General features: G+C 36.2%; 1 protein-coding gene across 5 annotated transcripts in view; it reads right to left on the bottom strand.

Moving 5' to 3' along the window:
- Positions 1-18,827, bottom strand: part of FYB1 (FYN binding protein 1) — a 174,248-nt gene that overhangs the window by 29,637 nt on the left and 125,784 nt on the right. For all 5 annotated transcript variants that reach the window (XR_011562440.1, XM_070774733.1, XM_070774734.1 and 2 more), the window contains exons 4-9: positions 8,869-8,915; positions 6,495-6,514; positions 6,020-6,054; positions 4,908-5,028; positions 1,954-2,113; positions 1,311-1,455 (exon numbers count right to left, since the gene is read on the bottom strand). Coding sequence is in view for 4 of the 5 variants with exons in the window: in XM_070774733.1 (XP_070630834.1) it covers positions 1,311-1,455; positions 1,954-2,113; positions 4,908-5,028; positions 6,020-6,054; positions 6,495-6,514; positions 8,869-8,915 (528 nt within the window). In the remaining variant the exon portion in view is untranslated. The remainder of the gene's footprint in view (positions 1-1,310; positions 1,456-1,953; positions 2,114-4,907; positions 5,029-6,019; positions 6,055-6,494; positions 6,515-8,868; positions 8,916-18,827) is intronic.

Genomic DNA, 18,827 nt, shown 5'->3' with positions numbered 1-18,827 from the left:
TCAAATTTGACATTTGCTAACTTCAAAGTAGGTCAAGGTGTTTCTTATTACTAAGGTCAATTTACAATCTGTAAACTCCAGTGCATACATGGCATGTTTTGATATGTATTACATAATTTATGATCATAATATGTTAAGACAGCATTGCTATCAGTCATTTTAGAATGATGAACTGCCAGAAAGCAATATAAGTTTAACTGATGCCATAAGCTCAAGATCATAAAGGGAAATTTAATTCTTTATATGTTTCATAACTATTAGTATTAATAAATATTAATATATTTCTATTTTGATATTTTTACATTTTTAGAATGCTTAATAATAAAAACATTTTTTACTTTGAAATTTGAGTTATAAAGAATGCAGACACATTTTTTTCTCAAATGAAGATCTTGCATAGGTCATGTGCGGAGGTTTCCCTGTTTCACAAAGTGGGAATAGAAAAATGAGGATTCTTCACTGGGTTGGAGATTTTTCTTCTCCTTTTCCTTCAATTTAAAGGGATTATGGCTCTACCAGGAAAGGGAGATATTGGAGGAAAGAAGGAATGAAAGGAGAGCAGAAAAGGAAGAAAAAGAAAGAACAAGGAGGATCAGAGCTAGGAGAAAGAGACAGAAGAGGAGGCACTATAAAGGGAGCTGGAGACTGAGAAGGAAGAGAAGGAAAGTATGAGACAGAAGTTTGCCCTCCCCTTTGATTCCCCTAGAAAGGATGTCTTGATCTGTCCCTCTGCCCCAGAAAGATGGTCCTGTAATTTTTCCAGGGAAGGTCACAAGGTCCAATGGAAAGTTGAACCCTTAGTTGATTGCTAGGGATCATAGTGGATTCAGCTTTTACATTTTTACTCTTAAAGAGCAAAGTTGTCATAAAAAAGCATTTCTATTTGTTATACTTTCAAATAACAATGACAAATATATTTAGACTCAGATTTCAGAGAAAAATATTTTATACTTTTAGAGCTAACTTTTATATCTCATGCTTCATATTTTACAAAGTCATACGTATTCTAGGCATATCCTTAAAGTCAAATCAGAATGAATGTTGCAAAACAGTATTTGGGATTGACAATACATCTGCCAGTGGCCCATTACATTTCAAGCAGTATTTAACACAAATAGCCAAAGAGTAAAATGAAAGACTATAGAGTTTCAAATGAGTTATCATCCATATTGAAGTGATTGTAAACGGTAATTTAATTTAGTGATAGAAAGTAGTAGGAAATTAGGAAAGTAAAATTCTAGCATCTTAAAACCCACAATCTCTGACAAAGAGATAGTTTGATTTGCTTTCCGATTTGTTTTTACATATACCTGCTAACATTTTCCTGCTCTGCAACGTCATCATACACTTCCTGGTCATCTTCCAAAAGTCTTGTTGAAAGAGCACTGAGACAGCCTTTTTTCCGTTTCAAGGAGTCATAGTCAATCTCTACAGCTGTTGTTTTAATATAGCCATCTACCAAAAGGGGAACAATTTATGTTCAGATGACTGTAGTTTAAATATCATAGAGTTGTAAACAAAATATTGATTGTACACTTTCTTTTTAAATTTTCCCTTTATTTCTTTGCTTGCAATTCTGACTTAAAGACTTGTTGACACATGCTTCACTGTGCTTTGTCCAAGTCTCATGATGTTGTGCTTTGGGGTAAGTCTAGAGTCTGTTTTCAAGGCTCTAAAGTGATTCAGAAGAAATATTTTTGCTTTTTAACATCAATGAAGAACCTAATACTCTTTGCTCTTCCTTGGGATATTATATTTACATTTTTTCCCAACTAAAAATATTGCACAAATGAGGTGAAGATGGAGCTATGCTTGTCATTTAAAATCTTCCTATTTTTGTCTACTCTGTAACATACTCCCAACTTAATGCTTATGACTAGCTTTGGAAGAATTTTCACATTAAGATTGGCTCAAAAGAAAACACTTTGAAGTCTTAGAAAAATATGCACTCACATGACCCCCTGGCTGTTCTGCCCAGCCATTTTCCTTCAGGGTTGTCTGTGATACGAATTATTTCAATATTCTCTCCTTGCTTGAAGCTCAGTTCATTCTTTCCTCCTTTGACATCACAGCAAGCTTTTGCTTGATGGATGACTTGAATAGGGCCTGTTAGCTGCAAAGAGGGGAAAAAAAATCACAACCAGCTTCTTACTGTTCAGGAAATCTTTAAGGAATGCAGTTTTGAAAGACTAGGTCCACTACTTGCTAACCTGTTTGTTACCAACATTTACAGGTTTGAACTAGAAGTTGAGGGTGAATGTTATTTCTGGTGAGGGTTCCTATAGGAGGGGTTAGGGGAAAATTGCAGAGGTCAGACAGAACCAGCAAAAATAGGTAAGCACGTGTCGGGCGGCCAGGAGAGAATGGCAGTGATCTGTTGACCTCGGGAACTCTGGAAGATGGTTCGATGCATGATACTGGATGCTTGGGGCTAGTGCACTGGGACGACCCAGAGGGATGGTATGGGGAGGGAGGAGGGAGGAGGGTTCAGGATGGGGAACACATGTATACCTGTGGCGGATTCATTTTGATATTTGGCAAAACTAATACAATTATGTAAAATTTAAAAATAAAATAAAATTAAAAAAAAAAAAGAAAAGAATTATCAGTCCAGAAAAAAAAAAAATGAAGAGGAAGTGACTGAAAATCAAACACCACTTATGTATGCGACATGCTGGGTGCTATGTGTTTTTATGGGGTATACTGGTGTTCTGCTTACTAGACAGAGGTTATTTCCCTCTCTGCTTTGTGCAATTATTCTGATGGTTCTCTGCAGGCTTACAATAGCAAGAGAGAGAAGGGTTAGTAGTGGTGGTAGGTTGTACTTGTGAGAAAAACATATTCTTTCCTTCTTTTTGACTTCATGGTACTTGCTACCTATAAACTTGGAGTAGACATTACCTGCTATAAACAAGATAACAGTTTAGAAATAGCGTTGTGAATAAAAAAAAATAGCAAACCAATATTATGTGATGTTTTTATAATTAATATCCTGAAGAGTACAGTGGTTTCTTGACAGCAGAGGAGTAATGTAGTTTAGAGTTCGTGAATCCTAAACTCCTAATTTCCTAATCTTTTGTCTTTTCAACAGAATTTCTTGAATCTTTTGATATGCAAATATGCATCATGATTTTTGAGGAGGCTCTACTTTATTTATTGAACTTGTGATGTGATGAATTGTGAGATACCATCATTAATTATATACTACCAAGAAAGTAAACTAGCTTGATTTAAACTTTGATGTGCCAACAATGTTACAATGCATCCTAATTTCAGAATTTTAAAATGTGAAATATTTTGTCATAGAATTAATGAAATGTGGAACTGTATAACAGTTCTCACATTTATTTATTTAATTTGAACATCTATTAACAATTTTGTGGAAGGAATATAGCGTGTGAAGTCCTAGTCTTGACAAATGTTTGAGTTCATGTTTGGTGGTGTGATTTCATATCATATCTTTTTCTTACTAACAAATATTATTTGAATAAATGAGTGAAACCATCCAAAACTGGCTTCTCCAAAAAAAAAAAGCCCACAGGGAAAAGCTTCACATAATTCCTTCAGAACTATAAACAATCTCTTCATAAAAAGTATGTTATAAAGATTTTCATTTAAGAAATTAATTTTCCATGTTTTCCCTTCTTTGGTAGCCATACATTCTGTATGAGTAAAATATTTTAATAGTCATATTGCAATCTTACTTTTGCTTATATATAGTAAGCAAAATTGAATGACAGCCTATAATAGACACCATGTATTATTTTATTTAATCCCATAACAAACTTTCAAGAGAAATGTCATCTACTCACTTTAAAAATAAGAATCTGAGGTTCAGAGAAGTTTAGCAATATGTCCCCTATTATATAACTCACAAATGCAACTGGAATTTGAATCCACATCTGTCCAACTGACTCTAAGTTTTACATTTTCCCTGTGCCCGCTGTTGCATCTTTGTTTCACTACAGTCAATAGACTGGGAAATTATATATAAGCCAGACTTTTATAATTCAAACCATATATTAATGTTCTGGAGGAACTAAATATTTAAAGGAAACTTGATATGAATCCTTTTCAAAGTGAAGAATAGTTTTGTGACTAGATAATCACTCTAAATATAGCTGACATACCAGACCCATACCAGATGGGCCGTGTCGTCAAAGCCTAGTCAAGAAAAGTATAGCCTGCAAGTATAGTGGTAGTGGTGGTAGTCATAGGAGTCATCCAGTTAGAATGAAAGATCAGCGAAGACAGAGGTCAGTGAGGAAGAAGGAGAAACAGAAGGCATGAGAAGTCAGCATGTACACAGGCTTAAAGTAAAGGCACAGATGTGAGTCAGGTCTAGACAGCATCAGGCAGGGTAGCTCACGGAGTTTTATTGAGACAGGTCTGCTTAATCCAGAGACATTCCTGTCCATGCACCATGATAATACATGCCACAGGGATATGTATGTGTGTAGTCCTGAGCCCATATTATGAGTAGGTTAATACTCATGTCCGACTCTTCGTGACCCCTCGGACTGTAGCCCATCAGGCTCCTCAGTCCATGAAATTTTCCAGGTACGATAAAATGCATAACGAGGAGAGTCAGAATGGATTTGAGTAACTGAGTATTCATTCACCCAACGGACATAAAATTTCCTGAGCTCCCACCAGATTTTGTTTAGATTTTATCCAAATTATAAGGCACATATTTTATTTGGATTTTATTGTATTGCATTTTTAGTGCAGGGATAATGGAGTGTAGTAGACAAAAACATTACTGTTATGAAGGAAGTTACTCTTTAGAAAACAGTGATTAAGTAGTTGTCCAACCATGTAAGGTTTCAAAAAATGGTGCCCCTTTTGTGTGAAAGTTATAAAAAGAGACGTTACTCTTTTTCACCCGTCAGCAAGCAAGCTCTTACTTTAAATTTCTTCTTTATTTCTTGTTCTTTCTTTTCTCTCTCTTTCTGTTCTTTTTTCTCCAGCTCTAATCTCTTCTTTTCCTCCTTTTCCCTTTTCTTCTCTTTTTCTTTGGATGTGTCTCTGTGGATAAAAATTTGGTTGTTTCAGCACCTGCAGGCATTTATGTGTTAGGGCTCACTATTTAGAGAGGTTCCTACCCCAAACAGAAGATAGTATGTGGAATAGAAGTGAAGGTACAAAGCTAAGTCTTGTCAAAATTCCTGGGTGTGTGAGACTGTTCTTAAAACCTGCAGGAGGCATTCAAAGGAGGATGCCTTCCAAAGGCCCTGCTACCTTTATAACCCCTGAGGGCAAGTGGAAGGCATTGTTATAAAGGTTCTTGTGGCCTGTCAGCATGAATACAATTAAACCCACCCCCCCACCCCCCACTCTCTCTCTCAAGAGTACACTCACAGGTATAAGTTCACATACACTGATTCACTTTACTCATAGGTACAAATCTTCATTTAGAAACTTTACTCAGAATTAGCTGAATTCTGGGTAGGGAAGATTAACATATGTGAATCAACTAAACATAAAATAAGAGAAGATGCTCATTTTTATTTTCACTCATTTGCTAAGAAATTTCTTAATCCTGGGCTACCCAGAAACCCATTTGGGAACTCTTTTTAACATTTTTCTTCTTAAGCAGGTTAAAACTTTGGCCTCTGGTGCTGTGTTAAATCGTCTCTCAGAGCTGAATTTTGAGGTAAAGTACTGCCTAGGTGAGCACATTGTAATATATACACAAATTCATTTGCCCAAAGACACACTGAGAGCAAGAAATACAGATTCCTGGCTCTGTAATTCCCTGCCTGTGGGCTGTCTAGTGGGTTGCAGGACTCTGACCTCTCACACAATGGCATTTTAACAGAGTCCTCTGTAAAATCCTTAGACAAGAAAGGAATCTTTAGTCCTTTGTATTGAAATAAAGGTTATCATTATATGCCCGTCACTTGAACAGTTGAACTTTCCCCCTCCTAGTATTGAATATCCATTCATTCTCCCTCATATAAATTATTATATTCATCTTAGAAGAAAAATATCATGGTAAAAAAAATGTTGCTCATACATGTCTTCATATGTTTCTCCTTCACTCTCTTGTTCCTGTCAAGAAAAACATTAATAATGATTAATTGCAATTATTCAATAAGGGAACAAATATATACTACATTGCTCAAATACTCAGTAAAACAAACATAAATTTGTGTGTACATTTGGCATGTTTTTTTTTTTTTTTTCTTTTTGGAGACAGACTGGGAAAGGAAGCAAAGAAAGATTTCATTTTATATCCTGCTATGTAATTCAGATTTGTAGCCAGACTTCAGTTTCTGTTTAGTATAACAAAATTACTGAGTCAGTGAAATGACTGGTGTTTAATGTCTCAAGCATTTCAGGTGAAATAAGATTGCAAATGGAGAAATATTACCATTATTCTTAAGAGTTTTCATTTGTTGGTTTATGTCAGTAGAAAATAAATCACAGCAATTGTTACATATTCTAGTTACAGCAATATATTATGAGAAGAATAAAAAAGAGAAACTAACCTCATCTAGATTTCCAGTACCTGAAGTGTTTAAAAAAAAGGGATAGTAATTAAGAAGTGCTTTAATAGAGGATTGTTAGATGTAACATAATACTCAAAACAGTTCATAATGTTAACAGAATCTATACTTTACCAAAGGTTTAGAAGTACAGAATAGAATATGTGGTTAAGATCCTTACTATGGCTTTTCCAAACCTTGTAACTTATTATAAAATCATTTCATTAGCTTTCATAAAATAATACAAAAGTGAAAAAAACTGAAGACACTCTTTTCTCTTTATGAATGGACGCTGAAAGCATCCACATTTGGTTTTGTGGGCTTGTGTGGAACACAGGCTTTACCAGAAAGTCACAAGTTCACACTTTTTGACTCATTTGTTCCCAAGGATTTGCTTTCATGTATCAAACAAATCAAGTTAATTAGATTTTTTAAAAGATATTTTACTGCTCAAGTGTTTAATAATATCAACAAATTTTCAGGTATTAAGACATCATCTAAAACAATAACAATAAAAACCATGTGGAACTGATACATGAATTAATAGACCAGTAGAATAGAACGGAGAGCTCAGAGACAGATAAAATTTACATACACACAAATAGGAACACACATTTGTTGTTGTTCAGTTTCTAAGTCTTGTCTGACTCTTGCACCCCCAGGGACTGTAGCCTGTCTGTGAGATTTCCCAGGCAAGGATACTGGAGTGGGTTGCCATTTCCTTCTCCAGGGGATCTTCTTGACCCAGAGGTCAAACCCAGGAACATTATGTACACACAAACACACCTATGTATGAAAAGACAGAAACACACCAATAGAGTTAATATAGTAAATGTGGTATTATAAATTAATGAGAAAAGGGTGAATTTCAGAGTATCATAATGGGAAAACTGACTTTGTATATGAGAAAAAAACTCTAGGTTTCTACTAATTCCTCAAAAGTGGACTGCAAACAATCAAAGACCTAACTATAAAGGATAAAGTTCATAGAAGAAAATAGAAGATAATAGTTTTATTTCCTAAGGTTAGGAATTCTTAAATAAAACTTTAAAAGTACAAATTACAAAGTAAGTATTAATAAATTTGATTATATCAAAACATATTTATGTTCAATGAAGGACGGTATGGACTAAGTTAATAGACAATGGACGGAATGAGAGAAGATATTTGCAATCCCTACAACTGCTGCTGCTGCTGCTAAGTTGCTTCAGTCGTGTCCGACTCTATGCGACCCCATAGATGGCAGCCCACCAGGCTCCCCCATCCCTGGGATTCTCCAGGCAAGAACACTGGAGTGGGTTGCCATTTCCTTCTCCAATGCATGAAAGTGAAAAGTGAAAGTGAAGTCGCTCAGTTGTGTCCGACTCTTAGTGACCCCATGGACTGCAGCCTACCAGGCTCCTCCATCCATGGGATTTTCCAGGCAAGAGTACTGGAGTGGGGTGCCATTGCCTTCTCCACCCTACAACTGACATGTTATTAATATTTGGAATACAAAGGAACTCTTGCAAGTCATCCAGAAAAGGATACCAACCCCAAGAAAAAAATGGTCAAGGAATTGGAAGTAGCAACTTACAGAAGAGAAAATCACAAAGGCTAATAAACAAATCAAGGTTTTGAACTCAATAGTAAGCTGAGATATGAAATTGAAACAAGACATTTTATACACACAAGATTGGAAACAACTGGAAACAACAGCTGCCTCTGCACTGGTGAAAGGCAAGCATTTTGGAATCTTCATGCCCTGGGATGGGACTACACACAGATGCCTTTCTTCTGGAAAGTACTCCAGTACTACTCAATCAAAATGAATATGTCATAGCTTACAAGCAGTCACTCTACTCCTTGATACACATCTTAAAGGAAGGCTCTCAGAGGTTCACATGGGGATATGGACAAGAAGGTGCATTGAACTATTAATATCATTTTCAGTAATAGTGAGTTGGAGGTGCTCCATGGTATGCTCCATAGGATGCATACCATGGAGAGCTGTGCAGTAGTTAACAGAAATAAATTAAATATACTTATATTCACGATAAGCCTCACAAAACACATTAGTCTGAGTGTAAAAAAAGGACCAGAATGAGCTATAATATACTGTTCATGCAAATTGAAATATATACATATACACATACAACAATATACAATGAATGTGTACAAAATTACATATACACACTAAGTGCATTAAAATATTTTACTCTGGTGAAAGAAGGAAGGAAAGAGAGTGGGTCGTGAAGAGAAAAGGGAATAAATAAGTAAAACAAGAGGACTTGCATGCACTAATGATGATAATGACTCACTAATGACCCTATGAGAATAATTAACTCTAACTTTCATATCTGAGGGAACAAAAAATAAAACATCATTTGCCTCTTACCATCAGAGTGCATGACACTATCTTGATTTTCTTCATTTACAGGGCCTCTGAAAACAAGAGAGAGGAAAAAGTGAAAAAGGGATACGTAGATGCTCCTCTTACAATGAAAAAGAAAAAAAAAAGAAAAGGATTATTTAAAAATAACTCTTGGGCTTCCCTGGTGGTCCAGTGGTTGGGAATCTGGCAGGGGACACATGTTTGGTCTGGGAAGATCCCACATGTTGCGGGCAACTAAGCCTGTGTGCCACAACTGCTGAAGCCATGCTCCGCAACAAGAGAAACCCCCACCGCGAGAAGCCCATGCACTGCACTGGAGAGCCGCCTCCACTCGCCACAGCCAGAGAAAGGCTTCGAGCTGCGACAAAGACCCAGTGCAGCCAGTAATAATAAGAAAATTTAAAAATAAGATAAAAATAACTCTTTTCTCTTTCATATCTACTCTGATTTAAAACTTCAGAAGTCAGTAGAACAGGTTTTAGCTTTGTACTGACGCTGCTACTGCTACCAAAAAAGTGGAGAATTGGGGAACTTGTGTCCAGCACTGTCCATTCAAAGTGAGCACCTACAATTAATCCATAGTTTCAGGGCAGTAATATGTTTTCCCGTTAAAAATGACAGTATATCAATAAGTCAATTCTGAGTTCTGAAGGCAGATAATTGGCTGTACGGTATAGATTTCAAAGGCTATTAGTTTCAATCCTGGCTCCTCCCCCCCTTTCTAGGTATTCTCTACCTGACTTTGCTTCCATCAGTTGTGGCTTGGACTCCAAGGTGCTTCATTTCAAACCACTTCACTCCAACTACTCATAACAGTTATCAATACCTGGGCCCCACGAATCCCTAATGATTTATGGAACCATCTATATTTTCCATTTCTATTCTTGGGTTGATCAGCATAACTGGGGAAAATTGCCATCTTACTGATTTGGGAGATTACAAATAATTGACATTCAGTCTCAGCTGCACTCCCAACACTATCCTATAATCTCATTACACATTTTTCCTAGTTGATCTTCTCTTCACTTCTTCCCTTAAATCTCCTATTTCTCTCCTTTTCTTTATCATTAGATGATTTTGTTTCTTATTTCACTATTTAGCTGTTATTGGGAGTGAACTCTCTTAAGAAAATACATTCCTTTTACTTCCAAGCTTATCTACAATTACACCCATCCTTACATCTCCTGACCAAAGTTCTTTTCATCTGTGTTCTGAATGCTATCTGAATGATCAGTTATTTCATTCCTTTTATTCCTTTTCTTCTGTGTGTCATCATATCATTTATTTACTATTATTGTTTTTCTTCTACTCCCATCCCTAAATGTCTCACTATAGTAAGTCCTCTACAAACAAATCTTCAAGTTGCAAGCTTTCAAAGATGCAAATGTGTGTATGTGTTTGCATATCCAACTACGTCAGGAGTAAGTGAAATTGCAGCTTGCCCTCTGTCTCCTATTGCTGATGATCCTTCAGCTCTGCTATCTCCCACCTCTTCTCCCTCCCCCAATTAGTATCTCTTCTTGCCTGTTCACTCAATATCAGCCCCTGTATGCCAGCTATTGTAATGTTCTAGTGTATTTTGAAGATACTGTACCGTAAGAGTAAAAATATTTTCTTTACTTTTTTTGGGTTTGTTTTTTATGTATTATTTGAAAAATACTATAAACCTATTACAGTACAGTACTATATAGCCCATTGTGTTAGTTGGGTACCAAGGCTTGTAGTTACAGCCTAAGCAGTACTTACAACCTAGGTTAGAACAAATGAACTTATGAGCTTCCTCTCGGAATGGACCTTGTTCATATGTAAGGGACTTATTGTACTGTTTCCTCCCTCAGCCCAAGTTACTCTCATTCATAATTTCTCTTCGCCTTTCTAAATTCTACATATCACCACAAGAACATCTTCCTCTTCCCAGTCCAAGTAGGAAAAACTGTCCGTACTCACTTTACTGGCTCTCCTCCGCTTTGTCTCATCATTGACTGCAATCTAAGTTCCTTCGCTAATCCTTCACTGAAACTACTCTTAAAAGGCTTAATTACTGAATCCACTAAACACGTCTCAGCCTGCACCTTCCTGTTGCTTTGTGGCCCTTAACACCATATCGGCTATTTTGCCTTCCTGGAGCTTCTTTTGGTTCCGTGAGAAATCTCTTAAAGCTCGTGTCTTGTCTCTCTGGTCTCAATCCCACAATTTTCTTTGTGGATTAGTTTCCTCTGACTTCTCTTTTAAGTGATGGCGTTCTTCTGTGTCCTTGTCTTGGTTTCTGCATTTTTTCCCTTCTACCTTTGCCCCAGATGGTCTTACATTCTCACATGCTTCCTCACCTTCACAAAGTATCTTAATGTTGGTGACTTTACACTGAAATCTCAAGCCCATAGAGAATCTCATATTCTTTGTTTCAGACACATCTATCTATCATCTGCCTATCTATATATTCATCTTTCTGTGTTTGTATGTCCCACTGATGGCTCTATATTAACATCCCTGAAGTTGAGGTTTTCCTTTCTCATTTCAGCCTAAATCTGTTCTTCCTACTCAGTTTCTTACCTTGGTGTATTGCACCACAAATTCACTTCACCACCCAAGCCTCACTCAAAAAGTGAGAGCCGTTATTTCTCACTCTTTTACAGTGCTATGTGAAATTAATCAAGTTCTGTCAGTTCTACATATTTAATGTCTCCTGTAATACACTTCCCCTTCCGTCTCTCTCCCCTGTCCTGCTAGACACAAGAGCAGGATTCTACCATCACTAGTGTGGACCCCTGCAGTGGCCTTCTGGATGGTCTTCTAGTAATGAGAATTGTGCTTCATCTTTTCTACCCTTAAAGTCCCTTCTTTATGCAGCTGCCAAAGTGATCTTTCTTATGTGAAATTAATAGCATTTGAAGAATGTGAACAGGAAGAGCCTTGCTATCACTAAGGCCATAAAAAGGGTTTAGTGGATATCCTTGTGACTCTGGAAGAAATACCTTAGATACATATGTGTAGTCATAAACTTTTATCTAATAAATTCACTTAAAAAATTGAACATTTAAAAATTAACATATATGCATAGCTTACTATCTAGGTAAGTATGAACGTCCAGTGAGATTGATCATGACATGACACTTGTTTTTCTTACTTGGCCTTTTTAGATCTTAGAAGATTCAGAATTAAATACAGAAAGGATGAAGTAATTCAAACCCGTGATACAAAAATCTGTGAAGTAAATTTTCTAATCATTGAGACAATAATGTATGTTCAATATTTTAAGTGTTTGTTATGTTTAAGAAATTTGTTACATTAGATATTTGTGAGTTAGGCTTATTATTTTAGTGGAAAAGTAAGGACTCTTAAGTGTTGAATGTCTATGATTGCTGGCCTCACAAAACAGAATCAGCTAAAACTATGAGCTCCTGATAAAAAAAATCCACCATCACCTAGGAAGGAGTCCTACATCTTACCTAAACAAAGAAAGAAACACATTTAGAAAATAGAACGAAATTTGATCAAGCGCTTGTCTATATCCAACAGCCAGTTCACAGAGGAATGGGGAACACACAAGCTTACTATAAGGAAGCGATCAGCACAGTGTAGACTGTGGGCAACTATAATGCCCACCAACAACTTGATGTATTCAACAAATGAACTACAATAAGTAAAACGAAAGTAATACAAGAGGAACCTATAGCTTGAAAGAGAATTGCAAGACATATAAGCCACAGACTTTGCTCGGATTCTTACTCAAACAAACAAAAAAACCCACACAGGATTTAAGAGACAACTGAATAGTGGCTTGATGTTTTCTATTAATAGAAAGGGTCTATTTTTAGGAATACCTACTCAAATATTTATGAATGTAATTATATGATGTTTGATATTAGTTTCAAAATAATACGAGATGAGGGAAGTGGGTAGTGTATAGATAAAACAAGATTGGTAGTGAGCTTATAATTGTTGAAGTTGGGGAGGGGTATATGGGTACTCATTATATTATTCTCCTTGCCTCTTATATGCTTAACATTTTAAAAAATAAATGTTTCTTTAAAAGTATCTGAAAAATCCAATTGTAAATGCAATTGGATTATTTAAAGGACCTGGATATGATTTAATAGATTTATGAGTTGTTTACAAATTCTTGAGAGGGTTTTGTTGAGTAAAGTTATGAAATTTGTTCAGTCAGGCATCAGAAATCCTTAAAAATAAAATTCAGTATGTAAATTCATACATGCAATGTCAAACATGTAAACGAGTTTAATTACTTAAGTTTATTATGAGCATAAGTATTGATATGAAAGAATTTAGTCTGAGTTGTCCAATCATTGATCAAAGATCCCCCTGAAAATAATCATTTTCATTGAAATAAAAATTACTGGGTGTATAAATAGCATAGCAAATTATGTGAATTTAAGTACTTAAAATAAATTAGGCCTTTGCATTATTAACTTTAGTAAATTGAGTATTAATTAAAAGCATAAGATGTAAAGCACCTCAGACATCAAAATACATTGACATTCTATAGAATGAAGTCTGTTGTCCTTTTCATAGTGTGCAGTTCCTTAAGATCAGCCCTGCTCTTTTACAGTTTTATTTTTCATATTTCCTCTTCTTACATCATCTTCTTTTCAGATATTAACACTGAATTCACGTATTCTCTAAAGACTGGTTTCTTGTTCCTCCATGCCTAGCCCACACTATTGGCCTTCTCTGGAGCTCTGGAGTAATCCTCCCTTCTCATCATCCCCTGTGGAGGCCCTCCTTAATCTTTAAGATTCTCCTTAAACGCTCCCTCCTCTGTGAAGTTATCTCAACTCTCCCAAGCTCATGCAGTTGCTACTTCCATATGTCACACATTGCTCACTACAGAGACTATTCTGGATTACTATAATTATACAGCAATTACTTGTAGGTCTCTATTCCTTCACTTCATTTCACTTCATTCCTACTATGAGACCATCAGCCCTTGGTATGATGAGATTACGTCTTTGTTGGTTAATTATTATGACTGTCATTTTCAGGAAACTGTTAGAATAATTCTTGTCAGGTATAGGACTTTTGACTAAATTAATGCTGTCTTAGTAACACTAAGAAACTAGCATTTATTACTAAAGCAAACTGTTTATTATTTTTGAAAATAATATTAAGTTAAAAAGACTACTGGACTTGCAGTTAACTTCCTGAAACACACGGAAGAGTAACAAATATTTGCAAAATGAAGATCTGTGTAGCATGCTCATACATATCTACTTACACTTATGCAAACCATTTATTACTTGTAGATAATGTTTGCATGCGTGCATATATTCAGGGACCCAACATTATAGCATCTAAATTTTAGTTTTATATAGGTCTGAATTCAACACAAATAGAACAGCAAAATATTCTAAGTATGAAATAATGTTAAGAATAGGAATAACAGTGAAGAATAAAAGGAAGAAAGATGAGGGGGAGGAGGAGGTGAGTGTCATGGATAGACCCAGATCAAACTGTAAGGAAAAAAAAAAAGTGTCACAGGCATTGAGAAAAGCCAAACAGAGAGAAACAGACAATCAATGAAACGAGTCACAACCCAAGTCCTAGAAAATGAAGCAGAGTGGGTGGGTGAAAAAGAAAAGGAGGCTTATCATTTGTTACAGTAAGGACATCTATTCAAGAAGGTCTTTCACTATAGTTCTTTGTTTTTCTACTTTAGCCTACAGAATTAAAAAAGAAAAGCAAAATTAATTTAATGTTATGACTGTCATGCTCAGAAAGCTATTAGAGCTCTATATCCTGACTTTTAAAGATGGGAAGCTATTGACCTTTATACCTTATTTGCCATTCATGACCTTTATTCTGTGACTTTAGCATTTGTCAGTTTGATTCTTAAAGACAGAGGAAATCTAAGTGACACTTTGTCCCATGCCTGCCCTCACTGAAAATGAAATCCAGTGAATTTTTCTCTGGAACACGTCTTCCTGTATTTAACGCATGAGAAATTATACAATTATGATGACTTGTTTAAGCCAATGGACTTAGGTAAGTCTGTCTGGGAGTGCATGACTGATATGGCAAGTCTCAAATTCCAGAAAATGTTAAATATTTCTAACTAATAAAAAAGGTTACAATGGTGAATTCTTACATTTCCTCTAATTTTAGAGCCAGAAAAATCTTACACTAAGAATGATCCCAAAGTAAGATCTGGTTAAACTTTCCTTTTTCAACCATAATAATTTCCATTATTTCTTATTTCTTATTACTTCACTTTTCCTGTCTCATTACTATTAACAACCATGTAATTTGCTTTGTATACTAAAATATTCAACTATTGGTTCTATATTCATATGAATAATCAGTTACATTGTTAAAATTATAATTAATATTTTAAAGTGGCACCAAGAAATATGGTACCCTAAAGAAGTTGATTTGAACACTGAAAATGATAAACGAGCTCTTCTGACCCATTTCAGTTCCTCTACAAACATCTGAATAAAATAGAAAATGGAGCTAGCTGCTTTTTGACCACTAGGTGGGGAAACAATACAATTTAAAATGCAGTATAACCTTGGCTTCAACTACTTTCTTTTAAAATATGTTTATTATTTTAAATTCTCACCTGCCTCCAATTCTTTACATTCTTAAGGAAAATTCTGACCTGAACAATATAATTACAAGTGACTTCTGGGAAGTAGGCAGGTAATAATGGCATGTATTCTGAAATTCTTTCTTTGATCCACATTAGTTCTTTTCCCTGCCTTAAGCAACACAGACTCTACACCCTGGGGGATATGTGAACCTTATCAGTCATTTATGCCTCTTGGGAGCCAGTCCCTCACCTAAGCACTGGTTCTTTTTCTAATCCTTGGTTCTAGGAATGCACTTCCTCTGTGATCCTAAGTGTCTGACTTGAAGCATGGAGTATACTTCCACGACAAACATATATTTATAACTCAGAACTCCCTTCCAGCTCTTCACTTCTTACACCTAATTGCCTCCTCAACATCTCTGCCTGCACGCACACCACAAGCTTTGCACAGCTGTGCTGTCCTGATTTTCCCCACTCCCAAACTTACTCACCTTCAGCCAATCTCATTCAGTTATGGACACATCATTCCTGAAGTTACTCAGGCTCAGAACCTTGGAGTCACCCTGGATCTTCTTTTCCTTTCATACCCTAAGTCCAAATTCTGTGGTCTCTACCTTCAAAGTACATCCAGAATCTGGACCCCTGTCATCATCTCCACTGCACCATCCTGGTTAGAATATCTTGCCTGCATTTCGGTAGGATCTGCCTAACTGGTTTTCCTTCTTCAACATTTGCCTACTACCTCTTTTCAGACAGCAATTAAGGCAATACTCACAAAATGTGAGCCCGAAAACATCACTGCTCCACTCAAGCTCTTCAGCATTTCCCATGTCACTTAGGATAAGAGCCATCATCTCTATCACGACCTGCAGGGTCTGCATGAGTCTGTCTCTACTACACTTTCCATCTACTCCAGCCTCAGTTACCTCTTTCCGAGTCCCTAGACACTCGAGGACTTTGTCCTGTCTGTCCTCTCTGACTAGACTAGAATGGTCTTCCTCCAGATATCTGCATGCTTTAACGCCTTTACTGCCTTGAGTCTTTTCTCAAGTATAACTTCCTATAAGGCGAGCAACCCTCATCTCTCCTTTTAAAGTTGCAACACACTGTCCCCAGCCGTCACACTACACCACCTAACCTGCTCTACTTTATCCCACATCACTTGATATTTGCTAACATTCTATATCCTTTACTAGTTTCTTATTTTTTCCCTTATGACTCTTGCCCCCTGCTTTCTGTGAGCAGGGATCTTTATTTTGTTCACTGATATTTCCTGAACTTCTATTACAAAGGCACAAAGTGGTGCCTCACAAAATAATTACTAGAAGGACGGTGGTGCAAAGAAAAAGCACAGAGACAACCATCTTTCACAATTTTACTTAAAGATCATTCTATAAATTTCCCTCTCGCATGAAATATAAATTTGTGTGTCTGACTATCAAGACCCATTTTACTTTCATTTCCTCTTTGTGTCTTTTCTAGCTTCCCCTACTTGCAGGAAAGTTTCCAACCTAGATATTTCTTCATTTTGGATTTTACTTGGGCTCTCTGATGGAAGCCTGAAAGTCTTACACCATATACCACATTTTTACTTTTGAAAAAATAATCATCTGACAGATATTCCTTAGCTTTCATCTTCATCTGACATTTAACTTTTAGATGTGACAGTTCCAGCATATCTAGGCAATGTAACATCTAAATTCTTGTTTCTCAGCATCTTTTTTTTTTTCTGATAGTATACATTTTGAGGAGTTGGTAACTCTTAAATGAATCAGATTTTTGAACTAGGAGTCCTTAATAAAATGGAAATAAGGATGAAGTTAAATTTATTACAACTGATGGATTTTGCTAATTTCTGATGTAAGCAATGTTACAGGCAAACATTTGAACCTGGATGGTTGGTGGACTCTTTTCGACTTTGTAAGAATTTCCTAAATATGTGGGAAATTGACCAACATCGGTAGGATGCAGTAGTCCAGGCTACTGGTCTCTTTGAAATTCGTTCTTCCTTCTACAACTTTGTATTCCTCACCTTATCACAGTGAATTCTAGGGGGCAGGTTTACAGAAAAGAGTTAACGTAGCAGGCCTGAAGCTGCTATTTTAAAAAGAATCTTCTACCAAGATAGTCTGTTGGCTTATATCTGGGAACTCAGCTTCTAAAGCATTCCTTGCACTGATAGGAAAAGTTGCCTAATGATAAGAGTGCTTTGCTGTGTCTAGACTGTATAAACAACACGACTTACGGTGAACACCTGCTTTACTTCTAGAGGTCTGGTATTTTGATAGTTGCTAGGCAGAAGGTGCCTAGGTGGCAGCTTTCAATGGAAAGATGACTCTAATAGGCTTCCCTGGGAAGCAATACCACACATGCATTGCATTTTTGTAGCTAGAGAAAGGAGCAGTTTTACTCTGTCCACTGCCAAGTTTAGAAGAAGAGTATGACTAGGATAAACCTCAACCACGAGTACTCCTGTGTGCTGGGTCCTGAGTGTCCTTGCGGTTGATCCCAAACCTAGGACTGGTCCCGGGAATGCTCAAACAACAGCAATAGTGATAAACCCTCCTGCATGATTTCTTCAGTCAAAGAATCACCAGTCTTTTTGCCTTATCAATTATCAAGAATTCATACTCAAGGTACTTACTGAAATTTCTCACTAGAATTACACAGGATCCAGAAGCCTAATTAAAGCCAGCTGTTTGGATAGAGTCATATAATAAGCCTCAAAAGTACTGAGATCAAAATCTAATGGGTTAGATTCCTCAGAGTAGGATAAAGACACAGGATTTAATACATGTGAAAAGAAAGCAGTTTATACAGAAATCAAGTTTATATAAGAGCACATATTAGTTATTTTAATTAAGTTAATATTTATTTGACACTCATATGTTAGTAGGCAAATGGCTCATATTCTGCTTTGGTAGCTGGTTGTCATAAACTAGGATTCATAAACTCAAATGTCTGGAAGGGCATGTGGTTAACATAAATGTAAAATGCAGGCTGTATGTAAAATAGTAAACTGCTCTAACATCTTGTATTCAGTTGGAGTTCTCTTTTTAACCAACAGCACCCCCTCACTCCCCATCAAAGCCTAATAAAGTGAAATGTAGCACTAACTACCCATGACAAGTGTGTTTTCTTTTTTTTTTTTGACAAGTGTGTTTTCAACTCCTGTTCTAAATTGTAATTATCAGCATTGAAGGAAAGCTGTCAATCAGACATGGTATTAACTGAGTCTATCATAAGGCTTATGGTTATTAAGTACTTTAGAATGTAATGAACATCAATCTGGTAGGGGATTGGAGTGAAGGAAAAACAACTGGAGCTAAATATTTTTGGCATATTTGTGGTAAAGGATAATCATGCAAAACAATTTTTTAGAAGAAGAAATAGAAGATCTACTCTGACTTGCCAA

The sequence above is a fragment of the Bos indicus genome, chromosome 20 (genome assembly GCF_029378745.1).
Source record: "Bos indicus isolate NIAB-ARS_2022 breed Sahiwal x Tharparkar chromosome 20, NIAB-ARS_B.indTharparkar_mat_pri_1.0, whole genome shotgun sequence".
Lineage (NCBI taxonomy): Eukaryota > Metazoa > Chordata > Mammalia > Artiodactyla > Bovidae > Bos > Bos indicus.
Note: the sequence above shows the minus strand (reverse complement) of the source record. Positions and strands in the feature narration are given on the sequence as shown.